Below are 23,939 nucleotides of genomic sequence, written 5' to 3'. Positions count from 1 at the left end.
AAAAGGAACATCAGTCAGGTGAAAACCTTAGTGTACCTAAATTGTATTATTATTATTTTCCGCCATTAATTATTCTTCAGTGGGCTGTATTGGTTAAGATATATAATGGTTGAGATACACAGATCATCCATAGCATTAAAACCACCTGCCTTGTAAATCAGTGTGCCTTAGGCACCCATTACTCTGTCGCCTGTTCACCTAATATATCCATACCTTGACAGGTGGACCAGGTAATCAATGTTGTTCACTTCAGCTATTTCATCTTATGGCTGATTAGTGCACCTTTCATATTTCAAAAGCTTATATTTAGGGAAATTGTGTATATATGTGTGGTTTGCAAAAAAAAAAGAAAAACATGGTCTGCCGTTTGGTCTGACAACTCAGTCTTTATTAGAATTGCTCCCTGCGTACATATTTAAGTGACATTAATTATCTATACATATCTGTTACCTCAGTAATTTGCAAAACAATCTGTGCCATTACGTCACTACAGTATTAGTTAATACACCTTCAGAGACATCAACTTAAAGGAGTGTGTGATAAAACAGTCTGTACACTTTTATTGTAGAAAAATCTACAGCTTCATCTACAGGACGTCACTTACGCTTGAGATTTCAACTGGCGGACGTTTAGCTGAGAGTCAGGAGAACATTGTCAGTCTAGAAGTTGTACGTCTTACCACCAGGGCCAGAGACAGTGGCAAAGCAATGAAAAGCAGAGAATACTCAAAATCGTGTGTCACCATCACCCTCCAGCCGTTGACCTCAATCACTGTCCTTTAACTGCTTAAGATTTACTACTAAAGAGCAACACAGGACCTCTGAAGCCTTAGCAGCTAACTCCCGATCTTCATAAGTGACGTGAGAAAGGGATTAGTTGATCAAGTTTGGGAAAACAGAATGAACACCAAACAGCTGAATAATTTAATGTGCATCCCAGAACCCTCTAGATAGAACCCTTTACCACATGAGGGGGAGAGAGAGAGAGAGAGAGAGAGAGAGAGAGAGAGAGAGAGAGAGAGAGAGAAAGAGAGAGAGAGAGAGAGAGAGAGAGAGGGCATTTAAACATGTGATGTGTTAACGGGAATCAAAATGTGATGGGTTATTATGGCCACTTCAGTTGCTTGTTTGTTGTGTCTGATGACCCTGCAGAGGAAAGATGAAGAATGGTGGCAAAGCAAACATGAATATGAAACTTACAGAAGATGTTTGCTTACTATCATGGTTACATAATATAAAAGTTATAGGGAAATCTTATTTTCAGTAGATATGAATATTTATGAATTAATTACCTGTTAAACTGCTTTAGTGTTTATCCTGGATGCTAGGAGCTTAGGGGTGGGTTATTGCTTCCAACAACAGGCCCTAAAATGGAACAATAGGGATGTTGTAGTTTTTACAAAATTATTCTTTTGCTTAATTCCTACAGACATTCTGAGATAGATAGACAACAGATAGACTTCTCTACAGGGACTACACGAGCTGCATGTGTGATTTTGCACATCTGTGTAAACAATAAGAGCAACTTAAGCTCTTAAACTAAACTAGCTAAATGTATTTATTATGAGGAGTGTCTACAAACATATGGACATATTGTACAGATAAGATAGATAAATATATCAATGTAGAATCTCTCTCGCTCTCTCGCTCTCTCTCTCTCTCTCTCTCTCTCTAAATATATATATATATATAATTTTCAATTGAAGGCAATGTAAAAAATATTAATTCCTTGGAGCATTTCTATTTTTATATTTCTATTGATTCAAAAATCATCCAACTTTTTTCCCCATCATTTACTGTTTTTTTGCAAGTCAGACAGAGAGATATACAAACAGATAGACAGACAGACAGACAGACAGGTAGATAGATAGATAGATAGATAGATAGATAGATAGATAGATAGATAGATAGATATACAGATAGATAGATAGGCAGACAGACAGACAGACAGACAGATAGATAGATAGATATACAGATAGATAGACAGACAGACAGATAGATAGATAGATAGATAGATAGATAGATAGATAGATAGATAGATAGATAGATAGATAGACAGACAGACAGACAGACAGACAGATAGATAGATATACAGATAGATAGATAGATAGATAGATAGATAGACAGACAGACAGACAGACAGATAGATAGACAGACAGACAGACAGACAGACAGACAGACAGATAGATAGATAGATAGATAGACAGACAGACAGACAGACAGACAGACAGACAGACAGATAGATAGATAGATAGATAGATAGATAGATAGATAGATAGATAGATAGATAGATAGATATACAGACAGATAGATAGATAGATAGATAGATAGATAGATAGATAGATAGATAGATAGATAGACAGACAGACAGACTCTGCAGAGAGGACATGCTGCTGTTCCTGCAGTATAGTCTGATACCTTGTGTTGTGTCATCTAGATGATCTGGCTGGTCAGGTACATCAATGGGAGTGGCTGTCAACAGAAAGTCAAACACATGGTCTGTCGTGGACGTTTTTGTTGAAGCTCAAATAATTGTTGCTTTTATCCTATTCACACCCTGTGAACCAACAACCTCCTCCTACACAAGTAGCTTTACTGCAGTACACCCTTCAGAGCAGGTGCCACAAAGGGTTCTTTCAGTGATGCTGAGCTAAAGAACATACAGTACTAATCTCAATACTGAGCTCTCTGTACCCTGGGTGAGTACCTGTGATCTTGTTTCTGTTACAAAACACAGCCCATAAAAGTAGGAGGGTGCTCTGTGTGGGACTTCTTAATTATAACGTTACATTCATCACCAGTCATCATTCAGCCAAACTGCTTTAACTGCTTGTGTTTAATTACGTGTGTTTAATAAGGTAATTATGAGCCACACGGGGCTAAACAGTGTTTTAAAGCTGTATAAGAAATGTCCCAAGCTGCGCAGGTAGCCACTGGCTAACATTAGTGGCTGCTAATCACATCCAACAGTCTTTTATTATACAGATTATCAGCTAAATAAAGCAAGAACAGAACAGTGTTCCTGTTCAGAGTGTAATAGCTTTATGACTAGTTTTATGACTTTATGAAGTATAATATCTTTAAAATTTCTGTAATTCAGTTTTTCCCAGTAGAAATTCAAATTTCAGATTTCAACTAATACCTAAGAATTAAAATCATAGCAGACCTACAGATCTATAAAACCACTCTGATTAGTTATGTTGCCAGGGCTGTGTGTCAGCAAGGCTTATCACACTAAGATGTATTACTCATTAACTGCAGAGACTTCTGCACAAACTGGTGGGGCTGTTCTCTGCTAATAGAAGTTTGTAAACCCCTTTGTAATGGGTTAATGTAATTCTGACTATTACTATTATTTGACCTTTGACTTAAATGGAAATTCGCAGATATATACAATTATTTTTGCAAGTAGAAATAGTAAAGTAGTAGTAGTAGGAATTGTAGTTGTAGCTATCTCCACTGTAATTCTGACTAGTAAAAAGTCCAGGTCTTTGCAAATGAAATCTGACTGGTACATAGGATCATTCAAAATATCTCTAATTTAGTTTTGACTAGTTGTATTAATAATATAGTTGTAATATGCATTCGTATATGCAGATCTATTTTATCTCTAAAATATAATTTTAGATACTGGCAATTTGGTGTTGACCAGTAGAATAGTAGTATTGATGTTTCATTTATTAATTTAACAGTATTGATAATAATAGAAAATTATAGTGTAGGTATTTGAAATTACACATTTTTACTAGGGAAAAATAACTAGTAATTTTAATTGGACCTTTTTCTAGTAAAAAAAGTAATTTTAGCTGATATTATGAGAATGAGAATGAGAATTTCAATAAAAAGAGAATTTCTGCAGGTTAGAATTGTTACCACACATGTTGAATTTTAGTTTTTAATAGTAAATTCTGAGTTCCATACCACTGATGTGATGTAACTTTGACTTGTCATATGCTACCATTTGTTCAAATAGAATCTCACTCTCTCATAATTACATTTCAATAGTAAAAAGTAAAATATAAAATTAAGTTATATACTTATTTTCACAAGTAGAAATGTAATTACACTGTAATTATGTTTTGTATAAATTCTGTTTTACTATCAATAATATTATGTCATAAATTAATCATTTATATTAATAGTATCACGTTTTAAACAGGTTTTAAATAATATTCTTATTAGTCTAAACCAATTTGTAGATATCCAAAACTTCTATTTTTGAAAGCTGTAACTGAATATATGTTTTAAATATATAATAGAACATTTATAAATAATATATAAGTATTTTAAATTAGCTTTTGTACAAGTCAGAATTCAATTATGGATATGTGGACCTGAACGTTTTACTAGTCAGAATTATAGGATAGATAAAGTTCCTGGACCTTCCAATATGGGCTGTATGTTTGACACACCTGCTTTACATTCTGTAGAGAGTCATTAAACTTAAAATTGACTAAATTTACAAAAATCATCCTTTAAAAGGTTCTTTCATGAAGCACAAGTGGTTCTTCTATGTCCTCACCCCAAAAACCCTTTTAGACACCTTTAATTTAGAAGCATCTCCCTGTGTTTCCATTATAATGCATGAACATTATGTTTACCCTCAGGGTCATCCAGCACTGTGTCATCTTCATCTGTGTCTGCATCATCCTCATCTATAAGATCCAGAAGACAGTAAAGTCTCTGCGTTACAGAAAGCTTTTCAGAAGGGTTTCCTCTTTCCCCAGACAGTTAATTATACACCCTGTATGTAATTAACGTTATTCTGTCTCCCCTGGGTGTCTCTCCCCTAATTGCACTTATACTTTCAAGTTCTGAATCCCACCTGTGTTTTCAGGCCTAATTGTCTGCTATTATGTTTTGTTGCAAAATCATCCCAACATGCAACACACTGTTTAGTCTGAACCTCCACCCCGTCCATTTACGCACCAGTAGTGTCTGTGTCGGTGTCTTCTTGAGTGTTCTCCTCTAAAGGGGCAAAAACAACACAGTTTCAGCACCTAAACTATTATCCCAACAGGTGGGGAAAACTGCTGCACGCTTATGATGAAATAACTACCATGTGACGTTGACTCGGTTGCATCCATTGAGTCACTGGTGTCGTTTTCATCTGGAGAGAGAACAGAGGATGATTATGAAATCAGCTTAGGTCGATGTTTGTGGAGAAATTGTCCCTCAGTGAAAGGTTCTGGTAATGGATGTTTCTCACCATTGGAATCACTGTCAGAGTCTTCACCTGTTTTCAATGAGGTCACGTCTGGAGAACCTGTGAGAACAGAATGCTACTGATTGATATTTCTAGCATTTGGCTAGCTCTCTTAACCAGGGCTCTTACATCACACAGGTAGAGCTAGGAGTCTTACCCAAGCAGTCTTTTAATGGTGTAGCATGGTGGGTTTGCCCTCATGGGTCACCAAGAAATATACTGAATATACTAACAAGTGTGCAAAATATACTAAGCTAAACATGGGTGCTGTCCAATGAAGAAATGTAAAATAATAGCGTATCCAGGTAATGTAGAGCATTTATATCGGTCTATTCATTTATTTACACAGAAGCAACTACAGGGGTCAAACCATGAGGAAAACTAAAACCATATAATATGCTATATATACAGAACTGAATATACTGACTATTCAGACAAATACTAAGTATATAAAACTAAATAGGCAGAAATATACCAAATGTACAAAATATGCAGAACTAAATATACTAAATATACTTAAATATACAAAAATATGATTGTCATTGTTACAACTGTGGTGAAGCTTAGGAAATTACTCTACAGCAGGAAACAGAAATATACAAAATGTACAGAAATATACTTAATATACATAAATATATCAAATGTACAAAACATGCTGTACACAGAAACTAGAGAGTCATACTGCAAGCAATTCTTTACAGAGTACAAATATATTTTAGTATATTTAGAATATAGTATGTATGTATAGATATATGTAGGAATGTTCTACTCACCTGGTGTCTCTATCTCTGGACTGCTGGCACTATCATCACCTGCAACTGTGGAAGAAGACATGTTACTGCAAAAATGACCACCTGCATTTTTTCAAAACTGATGGTCTGTTGTAAATACCAGTCTCAAACACACCTTCTCCCTCTGTCTCAGAGTTGTCCCGGTCAGTGCTGTCCGAGCTGTCTTTGTCTGGGGACTCTGCGCTGCTTTTGTCCGTGTCATGGTTGTCTTCGTTGCTGGAGGAGTTGGATGAGTCTGAGCTGGAGGAGGATGACTTCTGGCTTTCTTGGGAGTCTACAGAAGACGGTTCTCCGACAGTCTCTTCAGACTTGCTTGTCATCTCCTGCTGAGAGTCCTTTTCCTCTTCTCCAGTCGTGCTTTCCCTCTCAATCTCCTTTCCCTCATTGCTATCATTGCTGTTGTCATCGCTAGCCTCATCTGTGGTGTTCTTGTCTGCACCCTCATCCTCGTCCTTCGGGCCTGTGCTGTCTACATCACTGTCTTTATCGTTGTCTTCATGGCTGTCTGATTTGCTGTCTGATTTGCTGTCCCCATCACTGTCTTTGTCTCTATCGTCATCACTGTCTTTGTCCTTGTCTTTGTCCTTGTCTTCATCCTTATCTTTGTCCTTGTCTTCGTCCTTATCTTTGTCCTTGTCTTCATCTTTATCTTTGTCCTTGTCTTCATCCTTGTCTTCGTTCTTGTCTTCATCCTTGTCTTCATCCTTGTCTGTATTCTTGTCTGCATCCTTGTCTTTGTCGCTGTCTTTGCTTGTCTCCTCAGTGCTGTCCTTGGTTCCTGTTAAATCTGCAGAATCTGCTCTGTCATGGTTACTGTCACTGTCCTTCTCATCAGTTTCTGTGTCATCCTTGCTGTCCTTGCCTCCTCTTTCTGAGGAGTGATCAGAATCTTTTTCGTCTGTCTCTGGGTTGTCGGTCTTCTCTGTCTCATCAGTGTCTCGAGTCTCGTTGCTGTCTCCATCAGTTTTCTTCTTGTCTTTTTCGGGAGTGTCTGTGTCCTCCACCTCTGGGTCTTTCTCCTTACTGTCTTTATCTGTGTCAGAGCTGGTATCTGACTTATCTTTGTCTGATTCTAAACATACAGGACACAGATTGTGATGTGAAGTGAGAATTAGTTTGTGATAGATGTGGAATTTACCGAATTCAATTACCAGTCAGTTTCAGTTCAGTGTCATTTTTAGAAAGCCTGCTACTTCAGGTTCAACCTCCCACATTTATCACTCCTTATAATGTGCAGAATCAGAACCAGGTGCAGAACATCAGCTGCATCAGCTGAGCCCTTCAGAAAGGGTGGAGGTGCAGAGGAGTCTGGGAAAGGCTTTAAACTGATCTCAGGATGAGTAAAGAAGACTCCAACAGTCACAAAATATTGCTCTAATGGCTTTTTACAGTTCGGTTTTTCTACCTGTGGATCCTGTCCTGACATTTTAAGGTTGTTGTATTTTTCTTTATCTTGAGGTTCTGCAGCTGGGCTGAACTTGCTAGGGGACGGTCTGATCTGGTCATGTTGGTCAGCTGTTCTACTTGTAAATGGGTTAGTGGACAGTGGAACGGCTGATTTCTAACTGTTCTGACACCTGATTCTAATTTACTAATTTGAAGTAGTAATAAATGTGGGGGTGTTCAGTGTTCAAACTTTTCAAATGTGTTATTTATATATATATATATATATATATATATATATATATATATATATATATATATATATATATATATATATATATGAGTGTATTTGTCTCACCGCCTGAATCTGAAGTTTCTTTGTCTGTAGCATCAGGCGTATCCACTGTGTCTTCTTTAACCCAAGAAAGAAAAAAATACATGATTTATACTTTCTGATCCTAGATTTTCCATCTCTAACTGTACAAAATGTGAGTTCAGCCTGGTCTCCATTAGTAAAGCTGTTAGTTTTGGCCAGACTATGACTCTGCTTGCATTACTTCAACACAATGCCTTACATCAGTGCAACAGTGTTTAGATGTAATTTAACTGAGCTCCACTTAAAATTGTGATTTGATTAATGGTTAATAATAATAATAATAATCCATAAACACTTATTTTAATTCCTAATTCTTAATAATATAACATTATGAACTGTTATCCATAAGAATACCTGAGGAATCCTTGTGCAGCTCATCAAGTAAATCCACGTCTGATAGCTCCTTACTAGAGGAATCTTTATCTGAAACAGTGGAAATCATGTAGATAAGCTTTATATAAAGCGTAAGGTCATAATAAACTCAATGTGGACAAAATTGACTCCATATTTAAGACATATACCTGTGTCAGTCTTATCATCATCAGCAGTGTCCTTCTCTGATCCATCTACACAGATTAATGAACACGTTTCAGTTCTGTGGCATTGTTATGAGTTCTTTAGCTCTAGATTTCCAGGCCCAGGTTAAGTCTAAGCATTTACTAAAAAGCATTTGCAACAGTAATTCACCACGAAAACTGCAAGCTAGTCCAAGATATAGTCCAAACCAGGTCCTAATATTTTGTCTAGTGGCCAGGTCAAGGCCCCTGAAGATGCTTCAGTGGTTCAGTATCAATATTAGTAGCTTCATCGATATACATGTGACTGAATAGGGTGGAACTGACAGCTTTTAAACTCTGTACTCTTTAAAGTTACCTATAAACTGGTAACTGCTGGTTTAAATGTTTATTACATATTTCTGTTCCTCAAAAATAGCCGGCATCATAAGGGGTTAAACAGCAGGTCCAAACACATTGACCTGCTATTAGTTAATAGTTAAATTAATTCAGTGACCTGGAACCTTTATAGTCAAACATTGGTTTGATTAGACTGGTTTCCATCAGATCAGGCTTGTGTGTAACAGCACCCATACAGAAATCTGGTATGACAGTATATAGATATATGGGCTGATATATAGATATATGATATAGATGGTATATATATATATGACTTGTATTAGAATACATGGAATATCCAACATGCCTTTATTACATATTAAATATATGTGGCATATGGTATCTGCCATTTTATTTGAAATTGGTCATTTTAAAATATAAGACTTTAGCCATGTGTCATCATATATAAACCTATATTTAACACATACATTTAACAACATAATAGAAATGATCCAAATCATCCAAAATGGCAGCTTTACAGAAAAAAAACTTTTAATGGAAGTCAATGTAAAAGATTTTATTTCAAGTAATGTTGGAGCATTTCAGTATTCACATGTATGTATTTACTTAATCACAAATACATGTATGGTCCATATGTTATGCATATGTGTCCATTATAGGATGCTTATATTGCCACATATATTTAATATGTAATAAATGCATGTTGGATATTCCATGTATTCTAATATATGTCATATATCTATATCAGTTTTCCTTATTGGTAATGTATTCTGTGTAAGCAGTGATTATTAGTTCATATCATTTCCTTATAAAAGTTTACATAAGTTGACATTTATGAAAAACAATGAAACTAAAAGCTAGATTTGTGGATGACAATCATGAAATCTTACCTGGAGAGTCTATTTCATGTGATGCCTTAGGAGATGAATCTGTGTCTGAATCAGATATGTGAATTACATACATATGATGATTGAGTAAATCATTTGATTCACATGATGCTGGACTGAATGTTATGTTATAATATATGGATGGTCTTACCTGAAGAATCGCTGCCTCTGTCTGTTCCATCTGTGGGAAGGATAAATATATGAATGGCAGAGTTAATTATATAAATTAAAAAATGACTAGAACTGTTAAATAAATATTTAAATCAAGCTACTCACCAAGCACTTTATTAGGAACACCTGTAAACCTACTAATTCATGCAGCTATTGAATCATTTAATCATGTGGCAGCAGTACAATGCATGAAATCATGCAGATGCTGGCCAGCAGCTCCAGGTAATGTTTAGATCACAGTGTGATGTCAGTGATGCAGAGCGTGGTCTGATTGTACAGGTTTGAGTGTTTCTAGAACTGCTGATCTGCTGGTTTTCAGCACAGCAGTCTCTAGAGTTTCTCAGAATGGTGGAATAAAGAAAACCCATCCAGTGATCTTCAGTTGATGTTGAGAGATGGTCTACAGCAGGGCTGCTCAACCCTGGTCCTGGAGATCTACCACCCTGCAGAGTTTAGCTCCACCCTGAATCTAACACACCTGATCCAGATAATGAAGGCCTTCAGGAGCAGCTGAACATTAGAATCAGCTGTGCTGGACCTGAACTCTTCATGCTGGTAGATCTCCAGGACCAGGATTGAGCAGCCCTGAATGAGAATGGTCAGGCTGGTTGGAGCTGACAGAAAGGCTACAGTAGCTTAGATAACCGCTCTGTACAGCTGTGGAGAGCAGAGAAGCAGCTCAGAATGAACAGCACCTCCAACCTTGAGGAGGATATAGAGCTACAACAGCAGGAGAACCTCATCAGGTTCAACTTCTGTCCGCCAAGAACAGAAAGCTGAGGCTGCAGTGGCTCAGCACAGGCTCTCCAACACTGGACAGCTGCAGACTGGAGAAACGTAGTCTGGTCTGATGAGTCTGGGTTTCTGCTGAGGAACACAGATGGTAGGTTGAATCCATAGACCCAGCCTGCCTTGTGTGAACAGTCCAGGCTGGTGAAGGCGGTGGGGTAATGGTGGAGGGAATGTTTTCCTGACACATCTTTGGGCTGTTAATGCCAACCAAACATTGCATTGATTGATTGAAGGCCACAGACTGTTTGAGTATTGTTGCTGACCATCTGCATCCCTTCATGACCACAGTTTACCATCTACCACCATCCTTCCCACAGAGGAGTTCCTTCCCAGTCACCAGATCTGAATCCAGCAGAACTCCTTTGGAATGTGGTAGAATGGGATATTCAGAGCTTGAAGGTGCTCCTACAAGATCTGCAGTGAATTGTGTGATGCAATCATGTTGACATCGACCAAAATCTCAAAGGAGGGTTTTCAACATTTTATGGAATTCTTACCATGAGAAATTGAGACTGTTTAAGAGCAAAATGAGGCTCTAGGATTACTATTACAGGGTTATTAGTAAAGTGCTTGGTGAGTCTCTTTTTTAAGAACATCTTGGTCTCAACCATGGACTCTTACCGGATTTCCTTTCTGCTGATGACCGTTCATCTGAGGTTCAGAAAGAAAGACTCTGTTAGTTGCTTTGTTCATCTGTGAGCAGTTCAGTCGCTGTGATTTGCAGTTCATCACATCCCTTAAGGAGATACACTATATGTCCAAAAACCTTAAATAGCACCCATTGCTGACACAAATGTGCAAATGCACAAACACAGCTTGTCTAGTCCCTTTGAGAGAAGTACTGGCAATAGAATAGGACTCTCTGGAGCAGATAATCATGAATATGCCTAATGCCAGGCGTGGGCTAGAGGGGTATAAAGCCCCCCAGCATTGAGCTGTGGAGCAGTGGAAGAACTGTGGTAATGCTCCATCCAGTACTTTTTGGATGGGATGAGTTGGGGTGTTATGGATGAGGTGATGTGGTGATAATCATTCAACATTCTGACCTCACTAATTCAGCTCTTGTTGTTTAATGCAATCAAATCCTCACAGCAATGCTCCTCCAAAATAATACCCAATACCTTTGTCCATATGGTGTATAACACTTGACTCACCTGTCATATCCGGGTCCTTCTTTTCTACCACACCTTCAGCAGAATCTAAAGCAGAAGATGGGTTTTCATCACACTTGTATTGATTGTACTCACAGTCCCATTGTCAACTGGTCTTATGTCCTGAAGTGTTTAAACTCAGGACTGTGCAATGTTTTCTCACACAGTTCTGGACTGGTGGAATGCTTATTGATGTAGGCTGTGGAATTAAGCTGTCATACCTACTGAATCAGGACCACTGGTGGTTTCATCTTTGCTTGTATCACCTGCAAACAACCAGAGTAGTACATTCCGACACCCATTTGATCACGGAAATTTGTTTGATTTTAAATACCTTGAAAGAGCATCAGTAACTTACTGTTAGTATCTGAGGACACTTCGCTCTCATCTTTGAGATCTTCCAAAAGACAAAAAGTCAATAAATTAGTTTAATAGTATAATAAATATTCTCAATCATCACTGCTGAATTTAAACTTTGTATCTTCATTGTTGCTGTTTCTCTCTTTTCTCCATAATGTGAATCTCGCAGTTGTACTTCATACTGTTTCAGAATTTCATGATGAATGGACCAATCTAAATACTCCATTTTGACTCTGAATGAAATCTTACATTGACTTCCATTGGTATATAGGATGGTTTTATCCCCCTCCTGTAAAGCTGCTGTTTTGGAGAGTTTTTTGTGTGACAAACTACACTAGTCATGATGTAAACCCATTGGGCCTCATTCACCAATATCTTCCTCAGAAGATGAGATGTTGATGAAAGTCCTGTCAGAAGGTCTGGGTCAGACTGGTGATGTGTTTTAAAGAGCAGAATTGTTCACAGCTCTGATCTTATAATGATGATCCCACTGTCCTAAACTCAACACATCTCTAACAGGAAACACTGGAGGATCTTCATAAAGACTGCATCAGTTAGTTGAGTTTTAAGAGGAAATGGCTTTTTGAGAACAGTTGCTGGATAAGGCCCATTGTCTTTGGCATCTAAGCTTTAGACACTCACTAAACAAGAGCAGCAATGGGCCACTGATCCTCACCCCATTACTCTTCAGTTAGGACAGGTGTCTGAGTCATAGCTTTAATATGTAACCTCCTATTTAACACACTGAGTCACAAAGGGTTTAATAGCTCTGAATGTTCTAACTTGGTTCTTAAGCTCCGTTCTCCTCCTCCCTAAGTCACTCCCGCCTGATCTGTGTGCAGTTTTAAAGGTTATACAGTGAGGAATGCGTCAGCCTGACACGCTGTGTTTCCAGCTTAAGGGTTTGAGGGCATTAGTGATGTTCTGGACACACTCAGTTGACCAAAGACAATCCATTCAGCTCCTCCAGTGATGGGGTTACTCAGGTGATGAAGTGCTGCTGGTAATGATTCACTAAAGTTCGGTTTGTTACACGACTGATTTCATATTCAGTCCTGATTTATTACAGAACTGCTAGGAGCTGTGTACTGTCATTGTGTGGTCATTTCTGCAGGGTCAGAGCTCAGGTATCTTGAATTTGGGGTCTATCATCACTAGCTTTGGATATTTTGAGTGAATCACTAACTCACTCTGGATGAGGATGTCTGCTAGACACTGTACACAAAAAAGGTTTTTCCTTCCATTCACTCGACCATTATCTTTTATTTTATTATTATTATTTTTTTATTCTTCTACTGTCTTTTATTTTCTTTATTTCTTCCGTTATTTTATTCTTTATATTCTTTCTTATTTTCTTGATTTCTTTCTTTTGTTCCTTCTTCTTTCATTCTTCCCTCCTTTCATTCTTTGTCTTATTTTGAATATTTCTATATTCTCTGAATCTTACCTGGTTTGTCTGTTGTATCAGTTGAGGAGTCATTCAGGCCTGAAACTAAAAAGTCACATGACCTTATGAACAGTTTTCAGTGTGTATAATTATTACTACTTCATTCCACCCTAAACAGACTGTAGGTCTCTTTAAGGGGAGAGGTCTAAATACAGGGTCTCTGTGATTGCTGTACCTTCTCCTTTCTCTGCTGAATCTCTGCCGTCTGTAGTTCCTGTTAAAACAATAGTTTCTGGATCACTGAAAAGAAAATGACCTCAACAGCTGATGTGAAATGACTTTATGTAAATCTTCTAACATAAGACATATTTACTTAATTATTTCAATAATTTACAAAACAAACAAAACATCAAAACTTTGTCATACAGCTCTATATCGGTATGGAGAAAGTCTAAGCTCTGTATTATTGCTTGGCAGCAGCACTAACCTGAGTCTCCAGGGCTGTGGGTTGGTTCAACTACAGTGTTGGCACCTGAGACAGAGCCATACAGGAGTGGTTGTAGGGTTGTAGGTGTAGATCACTCAAATATCAAATGATATTCTTAAAAATTCATTTAAAGGCTTAGAAAGAACAAACACCTACCATTCATTAAAGCTAGCAAGGCTTGTGCTCTCTCTTTGACCCAAAACAAACAAACACACAAACAAACAAATAATTAAACCAAAGTATAAACAACAGAGATAACAATAATAAACAACAGTACAATAGTATAATAATAATTATTATTATTATATGTTAGAATAGCAATAGCAGCAGCAATCAGCAGTCCTTACCGTCATTGTCTGTGCCGTCTGGAGGGTGGTGGGGTGTGGGCGGTGTGTGTGTGGGGGGGGGTCACCCGGGAAAGAGAGGAGAAATGAAGCATCTCAATTTAGTTGACTATAAGGAACAGACTCCTATAGAGACCCAGACTAACTCTGGAGGCTCAGGTGAACAAAACGTCTTTGTGTCACCCAGCAGAGACCTGGGCTCTAATTACACGCTCTTCTTCTGGGGGGAAGCACCAGGTACCCCCTCTTGAAAGAGAGGAATTGTTACACATTTCAAACTTTACAGAACTGCATTGTAAGCTGCTCTCAATTCTGAGCTGAAACTATAAGTTCATAATGCTGCACTGATGAGAACACTGGGATTATAAAACCCATCAAAGCATTTCCTTACCATGTACTGGTGCAGAAAGAGCGACACCCACCAAAGCAACGACCATGGGTGCGATTAGCGTCCTGTGGATGGAAGGAGAAATCCAAAATAGTGAATCAAACAATAAATCATCCTGCTAATTCACACTGAATAGGTATAACAGGTGCTTTATTTACGATTACACATGAAGACTTTAGACGTGTCCCAATAAAACTGCAAATTCGAGATAAGCTTTAGCTCAAATCTTGGCCTCACACTGGTATCTTTCCTGTAATCTGTCTCATCCCTCTATTCATCTCACTCCCTCACTTTCTCATGCTCACCATTAGCCAACAAGCCAGAAGCCAGACAGGTCCAAAACTCTAAAATGACAAAGCAGAAACCTTCCCTGGTCTCCCAAACAGCAGCAGCTTTACAGCAGAAGCTAAAGACCCTCCTTACTTTCAGTGCAAGTCAATAAAAATATTCCACTCCAAGTCATTTTGGAGCATTTGTATTGGTCCATTCATCACAAAATTATGCCAAAAAGTGACAAACATTTTATCCAGCAGTGTCACCCTCTCCACTCCTCCAATCAGAGAACTGTTCAGCCCATAAATAACAAATTCCAGTTCATTTAATACACTCCCATCACTCCCTACAACCTCTCCAGTGACTTTTACACGACTCCAGCACACTATTATAACACCTTATTCCAGGTGCTGGATGAGTGGAGACAGGCTACAGAATCATGCAGAGTCATCCACCACGCTCAGAACATCAGCCAGCTCCGAATCAGTGCAGCTTGCTTACTCACCGTGCCAGCATCCTGACAGAGTGGGGATCGCAGTGTGGAGGAGAGGGCGAGACTGGCTCGTGCTGTCCCGCAGGTCTAAAGCCCGGCGGGAGCATGCCCCAGGGCTTTTATACGCCCAACCCCCCCCATCTCAAATCCGTCCCGCGAGGGGAGGCAGTGCCTGGGAGAGAGAGAGAGAGTGAGAGAGAGAGAGAGAGAGAGAGAGAGAGGCGTCACAGGAGAACAGCTTGTGTTGCACTAATTAAAACAGGGTTAAAAAGTGAGTGCTGTGCTGCCTTTGTTTGTGTTTCCAAACAGGGCTTGTAAGTGGGGTAGACTACTGTACATTCTGTTACAGCCTAACAACACTACACCCCCCCCACCTCAGCCAGTTGCCCAATATCTAACATTCTCTGCTCATTTTAAACAGCATTTCTATTTATCTACTGATTTTAACATTGATAACACTGGAAACAAATAAAACCTAACATTTTAAAGTGCCATTACTTTTGCACACCGCCACCCACCAAAAAAAAAAACGCGCGCCAGCTCAAGTTTTTCAAACTGGTTGACCAGTTCAGCAGTTATAGGGTACATGTTTTGTATGATGGTTCAGCTGGTCTATAAGCATGATTAAACTGACCACCAGTATGACCAAGCCTGAGCACGCTGCATTACCAGCATGACCAGTATCAACAAGCATTGACCAAAATCAAATGCATCGTGCACTAATCTGATCAGGAGCTGATTACTTCACCTATCTTATCACAACATAAGGTATGTTTTCATCTTGATGACCAGCTTTTTAACCACCTTGACCAATAATCACCTTGACCAGCTTAGGCCATCTGAAACCAGCTGCCAGCAGAAGCTGGTCTAGAGCTGCATTTCTCAGCAGGGAAATAAACAGTTATTGTGTCTTAGAAAGTGCAGAAGTGTGTGTCTGTAGATGATGTGACTTAGAAAATGTACAATACATCTTTGCATTTGACCATGGGTGTCTAAACTTTTGCATAAGACTGAATATGGCGGAGAAACTTGATCTCTTATGTAGTGTTTTAGAAAAGGGATGTCCCAACCTGATCCAGTAACAATCCAGGCATATTTTAATGGATCGGGTATCGGCTATTTTAATCCCAATCCAGAGCGCCATCTAGTGTCCTTAAGGGACCATTAACAGACATTATCTCCAGCCGGCTGCAGCAGCAGTGCAGACGTTCTCAGAAGGTAAATAAAGAAGTTGAGGTTCTGCAGTGTGGAGCTATTTAACAGTGGAACCTGAAAACAGACCATAATATCTGACCCTTTATAAAACTCTCACTGAAACGCTCTGTTTTACCAGCGGGAGAACCGGAGAACCGCTCACTCGCCTTTCTCTGTTCTTAACCCAGCACTGAAGAACCCGTTCAGAACCGAGTGGAGGAGGCTAACGCTAATGCTAACACACACACGCTATAGAAACCCCAATCACACACACAGCCCACTCACCCACTATAAACCAGTTACTACACACCAGTAGACCAACAACCACAGATACCAGTCCAGAGTGTATACCACTACACACACACACACACTCACAGAGATATCAGTCCAGAGTGTGTAGCACTACACACACACACAGGCCGTGATTAGACTGCAGTGTTGTAAAGGAGCTGGGAGCTGATTGGTCAGGGTGGAAAGTCAGTCCGGATTATAAGATATTAAACACATTTTTTTTCTTTTTAGCTTTTAATAAGCAAGCTGCAGCAGAGCTGCCCACGCAGTGGCTGGATTTTACTTTCTGGGCCTGAATTTTCCATCTCTGTGTGCCAGGTGGGTTAAGACCCAGTGAGAAAGTAAAGCTGCCAAAAGTCTTCTTTAGATGATCCATCATAGAACCATTGCTGTAAATGAGAAATGAGCTTCAAACCAGTTCTACATCCAGCTGAAGAACCATTCAGGAGTGCTCATGTTTACCAGTCTACCTGCATGACCAGTTTATCTGTGTCACAGATTATGTGTGAACCTCTCTGGCAGCCTTTCAGAATGGCCTAAGCTGGGCTGGTGTCCATGAAGCATCTGGGAGTGGGTGGCCTAATCTTCTTTTGGGACTAAGATCACCCAAAATAGGGGCAGACTCTTACACGCTACGCTCTTTATGAATCCAGGCCTCAGCTGATGTCCTTCCTTCCTTCCCTTGGTTCAAATGGACTTGAGCTCCAGTGTTTGGTGACACTTCAGTTTATGTGGTCGCTGTCCAGTGAAAAACATGTGACTTGAGAAGGTAAACTGTCCTGAACTTGAATGGAAGTCAATGTAAAATAAGAGTTTATTCCAGGTCATTTAGAGCATTTCTATTGGTCCATTCATCCAGAATTATTCACACAGTGTTCAGAAGCAGCTACAGGGTTCAGACCATGGAGAACTAAAAACTGACAAAAATGGAGATAAATGCTTTTCATTGAACAGTAGGGTTGAACCATGAACCCTTGTGGGTTGGGTGAAGGGTGTGTCACTGAGAACAGGGTTAATAATTAGTCTGTTTAGTTCTATTGTAATGTTGACTGTAAACTGGGCTGTGTTTGGGGTTACTACAGCTACTCTAGGCTTCCATCCAGTGGGTTTTAACTGTTTTCGGTTCAAAAAGAAGATAAATTATACAGCGATACATAAAATGATGTTTGTTTTTAAGGTGAAATAATGTTGTGCAAAATTGTGATAGATTTCCTTCACATACCTCTTTCAGCAAACACTAACAGCACCACTGTACACTGCCAGGTGTAAAGTACATGTACATTTACACTGAAGGCCTTTATCAGAAGCTCTTCTCCAGAGTCTCTTACAGAAGAGCTTCACTGTTCACTTAGAAAATACCCTCATCTAGTTTAGTTTATACAGACTAGAATCCAGAAGATCTTAGACTGTACTAAATACAGAAGTCAGTCTGGAGACACAGTCCTCCAGAGAGTAACTACGCTGAGGAGAGCAGAGTGTGTGTAAAGGAAGTTTGGTTATGTGTACGTTGGTTCTGTTGGTCCGGGCCAAACAAGAAAATGCTACAGTGTTAGATTTCAGTCCTGGTTTTGCTTGAGTTCATATTAACTTATTAGCAATCAAACCAAAAGGGATTAAAAGGTGACGTAGGATGCACTTATGACCGAAGGCTGCAGGTGGAGGTCTGCACAAGGCCCTAATAAATGCAGTTCTAATGGTGGCTACTTCTGGAACACTGTGTAGTAGTGTGGTAGTGTGTGGTTTGGGACACGGCCCTGCTAAACTACAGCGTCAGACAGAAGAAGTTAAAGCACAGAAACGTGGGCAGCTTTGCATGAAGACTCAAACGGTGTGACAGAGGTGATCCAAGGGGTTGATACAAGGTTTTGAGACCCTGTGCCCTTGCACAACTGGTTTGTATTGTGTTCACACCAGAGTCAGTTTAGAAATGGGGCGAGACCCGCCTGATGAAGCACACCATGCTAATGGTGCACTTCAGAATTGGACAGGCAGCGTTCACATTTACTCACACTTAACAGAGCAATCACACCAGGGCTCATTTTAATCCAGTTCTCTCTGTGCAGAAAAGGTAATGTAATGGTTCAGATAAGAAAATAATAATTAATTCATTCAGTATTGTCTTCAGTAATTGTCGTATCTGCTTATTTCTGGTCAGGGTTGCAATGAGTCCACAGCCTACCATGAGTCATTGGGCGCAAGGCAGGATTGCCCCCTGGACAGGCCCACAGCCCATCGCACTGTACCACACTCACTTTCACTCAGACCTAGGGACAGTTTAGCATAGCCAATTCACCTACCATGTGTTTTTAGAAGAATGGAGGAAACAACACACACACCTGTGCTGCCAAAAATACCACTACTAAAAAAAAAGCAAACAAACATAATAAATAACAAAATTACCACATCACTACATTAAGAGGAAGTCAAGGTACACAACCAAAGGTACACACATTGCGACACACAAGAACATAAAGACAAAGGAAACGCTCCAAAGAAGACTAACTAACGACATTGGTGCACTGTGTTTAATACAACACCATAACCTTGTGTTTTCATTTTCATCATTTTCACTTTTCTCCATAATGTGAATCTGGCAGTGGATGATGAATGGACCAATAGAAATGCTGCAAAATGACTCATAATACAATCTTTTATTTTGATTATATTGGAAGTTAGAAAGGTTTTCTCCTCCTGCTGTAACGCTGTTTTGTGTGTGGCAACATCATAAACCTACAGTTTACATCTGACGTGAATTTGCCCAGCGTTTATTCTCATCTTACAGAACTTTCTCTTTGATTTTACACTGGTTCTCTATTTTTGATGATCTGTTGATGTTTGATGATTTTATCTGGCTTAGACTGAGTACATCATTTTGTATTATTGTAGTTATCCAGCTCACTGAATTCTCATTATCATCACTATATAATAATAATAATAATAATAATAATAATAATAATAATACATTTACACATATGATGCACTTCTCTTAAATCCAAAGTGCTTCATAGAATGAATACATCAAATATTCATTAAAAATATTATTTATTTATTTATTTATTTAACCTTATAAAACAAACCAATAAAGGAGCCTTTATTAATAATGTCAGGTAAGGCATTCTGTAATTCTGCTCTGTAAGAAACGCTCTCTCACCCCTGGATTTTGATTTGCTGAGCATAGAGAGTACGATGGAGTATAGAGCTCCACTATATTTACATTTACATTTATGGCATTTAGCTGACACTCTTATCCAGAGCGACTTACAGGGTTATTCATATTACAGAGGTGGGCCAATGTAGTGTTAGGTCACCCAGACTGGGAATCGAACCCCAGTCTCCCACATGGTGAGGTAGCTCACTAGCAGGTAGTGGTATTATCTGTTGCGCCACACCAACCACCATATCACAAGGATATGCTGGAGCTGTACCATGAATGTAATGAGTATGTAAAAATCAGTACAGGCCTGGTCAAGGAGCCGGCGTAGCTTTGCGAGTACAAGGGTGCAGGTGACAGGTACAAGGTGAAGTATGAGTAAGACATTCTGCAGCACAGATTTGAACATACTAAAACCTCTGGAGAGATTTTTAACATGAGATGAAAGCATGCTTGAGGTTCTCAGCATCAGAGGGAGAGAGAAAAGACTGGAGGCTGGTAACATTCTTAAGATAGCAAAAGAAAACAAGCAATTATTTCTTGATATGGGCGTCAGATGGTAGCTGACTATTAAATGTAATTCCTAATGAGGTTCCTAGTAGAGACCAAGTAAGAAGCCAAATGTCTGCCCTTATTGAAGGCCACTGAAACTCCTCCGCTGAGTGGGGAGACATTGCCCACATTATTTCCCAACTATTATAACCTTTATCTATTTCCCAGGGCGGAACACTCCAGCATCTACACTGCCAGGGTGTGCTCTCTTCACTACAGCATTTACTCTCAGATATGATCTTCTGTCACTAGCTGTGTTAGATCTGGTTTGGTTCAGTAACTCAGTTAAACATGAGGTGTGGAAGAGTGTATGTTCTACAAAGGTCTTTTGTCTGTTCAGTTACAAGAACAGAACCTGTGAAGTGTCCTGAGTGGGAGCAGCATGCAGAGAGAATACAACAGACAGCAAAGTCCTTAAGAATCAGGATGGTTTAAGTGTCAAATCACGGTTCAGTGGACTTAACGTTATTAATTTGCTTTTTTAAGGAAAGACAGACGTCTTGGGCAAAATACCTGAGATCTTCATTTGCAAATGCAAGATAAGAAAGCTTACGGAATGCTTTTATATGCAAATCCCTGGGAATTGTACTGGTTCATGTGCTAATGTGGATGGTGAATGGAGTCATGGGGGTAGTTTGTTTTGGTAAAATAAAGGAAGAACAGAGAAAGCTGTTAAAGTGGCCGGGAATTTGGTGGTAGTGGGAGGTGTTTGTGGAGGGCTGCTCTTTTTCAGCTAAGCCCTTTTATTCCTTAAGTTTGAGAAAAGAGCATCACTCCAGTGGCATTGGCTGGTAACTAAGTTATACACAATATGCCTAAATGTTTGTGGACACCCATTCTAATGAATGCATTTAGATACTTTAGGCTGCACCCATTGCTGACACTGAAGTGCAAATGCACACACACAGCTTGTCTAGCCCCTGTAGAGAAGAAGTACTGCCAGTAGAATAGGACTCTCTGGAGCAGATCAACGTGAATCTATTGTCACCAGGATCAACTCTTTTAATGCCCTTGCTTTCAGAAGAAACAGTGAATGAGCAGGTGTCCCAATACTTTTGTCTATTAAGTTTATTTTCATTAGAGCAGTTAGCCCTAATATAGCTCATAAAACCTGCCTGGAAACCATGTGGTCAAAGTCTTAGAGCGACAAATCTTTGGTTTGGCCCTCTCTCTCCCTCTTTCTCTCGCCCTCATAGTCACACAGTAGAGGAATGATCGGTGAAGCGAAAGAGCAACTGACTATACAAGCAAATTAGAGTTTAGAGGATTACCAGCTTACATCAGTGAATATTGCCACTAATGGGAGAAACACAAATTGACTGTAATTTAATAGTACTTCATCTGAAGCAAGGAGCTGTAATACCTATGTAAGTGCCACAATGCTAAGGTTGGAGTAGCAGGAATTGGTTCGCTGGTAGTTTGGGGTGGGAGCTGCAGCACTCAAAGGTAAAGGTTTTCTGTTTTAAATATCAGCCTAAAAAGACCCCTTCCCCCTCCCTACACATTCCCAAACAATCCCAAAAACTCGTGACCAGTGATCCAAGACGAATGTGAGATCAGCATGTCTGAGCAAATCACCCTGTGACCATTTAAACACCCTCTCAGACTCTAAGACTATTGACAGGGATTCTATACAGACAGACCACAGACAGGCAGCCAGGGCTGTTATCTCTACAGCCATAGGTATGGCCAGTGAGTCGAGTGTGTTGGGGCCCGAGGCCAAATACAGAAGGCCCATGTGCTAAAGCGTGCACTGGCTACTTTTTCACATACTAACAACAATTTAGTTTTCAGTATCATAAAACACGGAAATACAGATAATACACTTCACATAGAGTACAGTAACTTACACCAATACATCTAAAGACCCTTTCACACGACTTCTGAGAAAATAGCACGTCAACTTTTAAAAACCAACACTTTTACACCGACTGCGATGCTGCGTCAGTTTTTGTTATTGGGGTCTGCTCACTTTTCTGTATTGTCAGATGTGTAGTAACTCAAGCTCACCAATCAGAGCTCCATTGTCAGGGTTGCAGACCAGAGAAATGAGCATGAAGATGGCGGCAGAACAGCTCATTCTGCTCTTAGTGGAAAAGATGCTGATTATAAAATTGTGGAGGTTAAAGAAGTGTATGGCTGAGCGGAGCTGAAAGGTGGGGGAAGACAGTGAAAACTTTAGGTTCGCACCATAGTTTGGACTTCATGGTTCTATACAAGTTCGGTACAACAGGGGAAAAAACTTTCAGCATCTAGTGCTGTATAGCGCCCCCCTGAGCTAGCCTGTAGTATAATGATTAAGCAGAAAAGTGTAAACATTATAGTACCACAGCAATACTCCTAAACCACTACAATTCCCAGAATACAATGCTGATCGCTAGGTAGCCAGTGCGCTCGGATACAACAGCTAACAGATGCCTGTGCTGACCAACATCACACTACGAGTGTTGTGGGGAGGAAGTGCCATCAGCCCACCCCTGAGAGAACAAGGCCCATTGTGCTCTCTCTGATTCCGCAAGCAGCATGACCCGGGATTTAAACCAGCAATCCTTGCAGTTGAAAAGTAGATTTTGAAGAGGCTGTGATGCCTTTTCAGAGATTTAAAGTAATAGTTATAAATGCTTGTGTTTTGGTGTGTTTATGCACGGGCAAATACGTATCAGAACATTATGACCACCCCTGGTTTGGAATGGCTTATCCTATCAGGTCCACTGATCATACAGGAGCACTGTGTGGTTCTATAGTTCCAGACTGTGTCCATCTGTTTCTCTGCAGACTCTGTTATCAGCCTGCTTTCATCCTGTTCCTCAATGGTCAGGACCCCACAACACTGACCAGCAGAGCATGTAGTATTTGGGTGGTGGGTCATTCTTAGCACTGCAGGGACACTGACGGACCTGGTGGTGGTGAGTGTGTTAGTGTGTGTTGCTGGTATGATTGGATCAGACACTGCAGAACTTCCTGTGAGCAGTAAATTCTACTCTGTGGTCTTTCCTGACATCCCCGTAATTTTCTTCTGTTCCCCGTAAAAGACCTTCTGTTCATCTGAGCCAATGTTTCTCCATCAGAGCTGTTGGGCGAGAGATCCCATCTCTCTGAGCCATTTAGAGAAACTGCCTCCTTTTCTGGACCTCTCTCTCTCTCTCTCTGTTCTCCACATGTCTATGTAGGTTCCTTCCAGATGCTCGAGTTTATACCCTCCAAAACACATGTGGTCTATGATAAATTTCCCTCTTTCTGTGAGTGTGGTGTCCATAATGGACTGGCTCCCTGTTCGGAGCGTATTCCTGCCTTATCATTCTGGGTAGGCTCAGAGTCATTATTCTCATGGCCCACAGATAAGAGTGTTTAGAGCAACATTATGCAAGAATCAATATTTCTTGCCCCTGGGCTCCCCCTACAGTCGGGA

The 23,939-nt window shown here is 39.8% G+C and overlaps 1 protein-coding gene across 1 annotated transcript; it reads right to left on the bottom strand.

Annotated features, from left to right (window-relative positions):
* Positions 1 to 366: 366 nt before the first annotated feature.
* stm (starmaker) lies at positions 367 to 15,475 on the bottom strand. The gene is made up of 25 exons (XM_072676514.1): positions 15,355 to 15,475; positions 14,580 to 14,641; positions 14,192 to 14,209; positions 14,001 to 14,033; positions 13,845 to 13,889; positions 13,593 to 13,631; positions 13,418 to 13,462; positions 11,969 to 12,007; positions 11,832 to 11,876; positions 11,614 to 11,658; positions 11,081 to 11,110; positions 9,648 to 9,677; positions 9,500 to 9,544; positions 8,277 to 8,321; positions 8,110 to 8,178; positions 7,738 to 7,791; positions 6,112 to 7,068; positions 5,979 to 6,023; positions 5,209 to 5,265; positions 5,059 to 5,109; positions 4,929 to 4,967; positions 4,601 to 4,654; positions 2,418 to 2,471; positions 1,292 to 1,364; positions 367 to 1,145 (listed from the first exon to the last, which is right to left on the bottom strand). Exons 1-24 carry the CDS (start codon positions 15,447 to 15,449, stop codon positions 1,324 to 1,326), a joined length of 2,037 nt encoding a protein of 678 aa, XP_072532615.1. The 5' UTR covers positions 15,450 to 15,475; the 3' UTR covers positions 367 to 1,145; positions 1,292 to 1,323.
* Between the last annotated feature and the right edge of the window lie 8,464 nt (positions 15,476 to 23,939).

The sequence above is a fragment of the Salminus brasiliensis genome, chromosome 3, assembly GCF_030463535.1.
Source record: "Salminus brasiliensis chromosome 3, fSalBra1.hap2, whole genome shotgun sequence".
NCBI lineage: Eukaryota > Metazoa > Chordata > Actinopteri > Characiformes > Bryconidae > Salminus > Salminus brasiliensis.
This window is presented reverse-complemented; position numbering and strand designations above follow the sequence as displayed.

Bases quoted from the DNA above. Each gene is read 5' to 3' on its own strand.
- stm (XM_072676514.1), bottom strand. From the start codon at position 15,449: ATGCTCCCGCCGGGCTTTAGACCTGCGGGACAGCACGAGCCAGTCTCG. The intron at 11,659-11,831 runs GTATGACAGCTT...CTTCTGCTTTAG, and splicing joins CAGTGGTCCTGATTCAGTAG to ATTCTGCTGAAGGTGTGGTA. The intron at 2,472-4,600 runs GTAAACATAATG...TTCTGTTGACAG, and splicing joins AGTGCTGGATGACCCTGAGG to CCACTCCCATTGATGTACCT.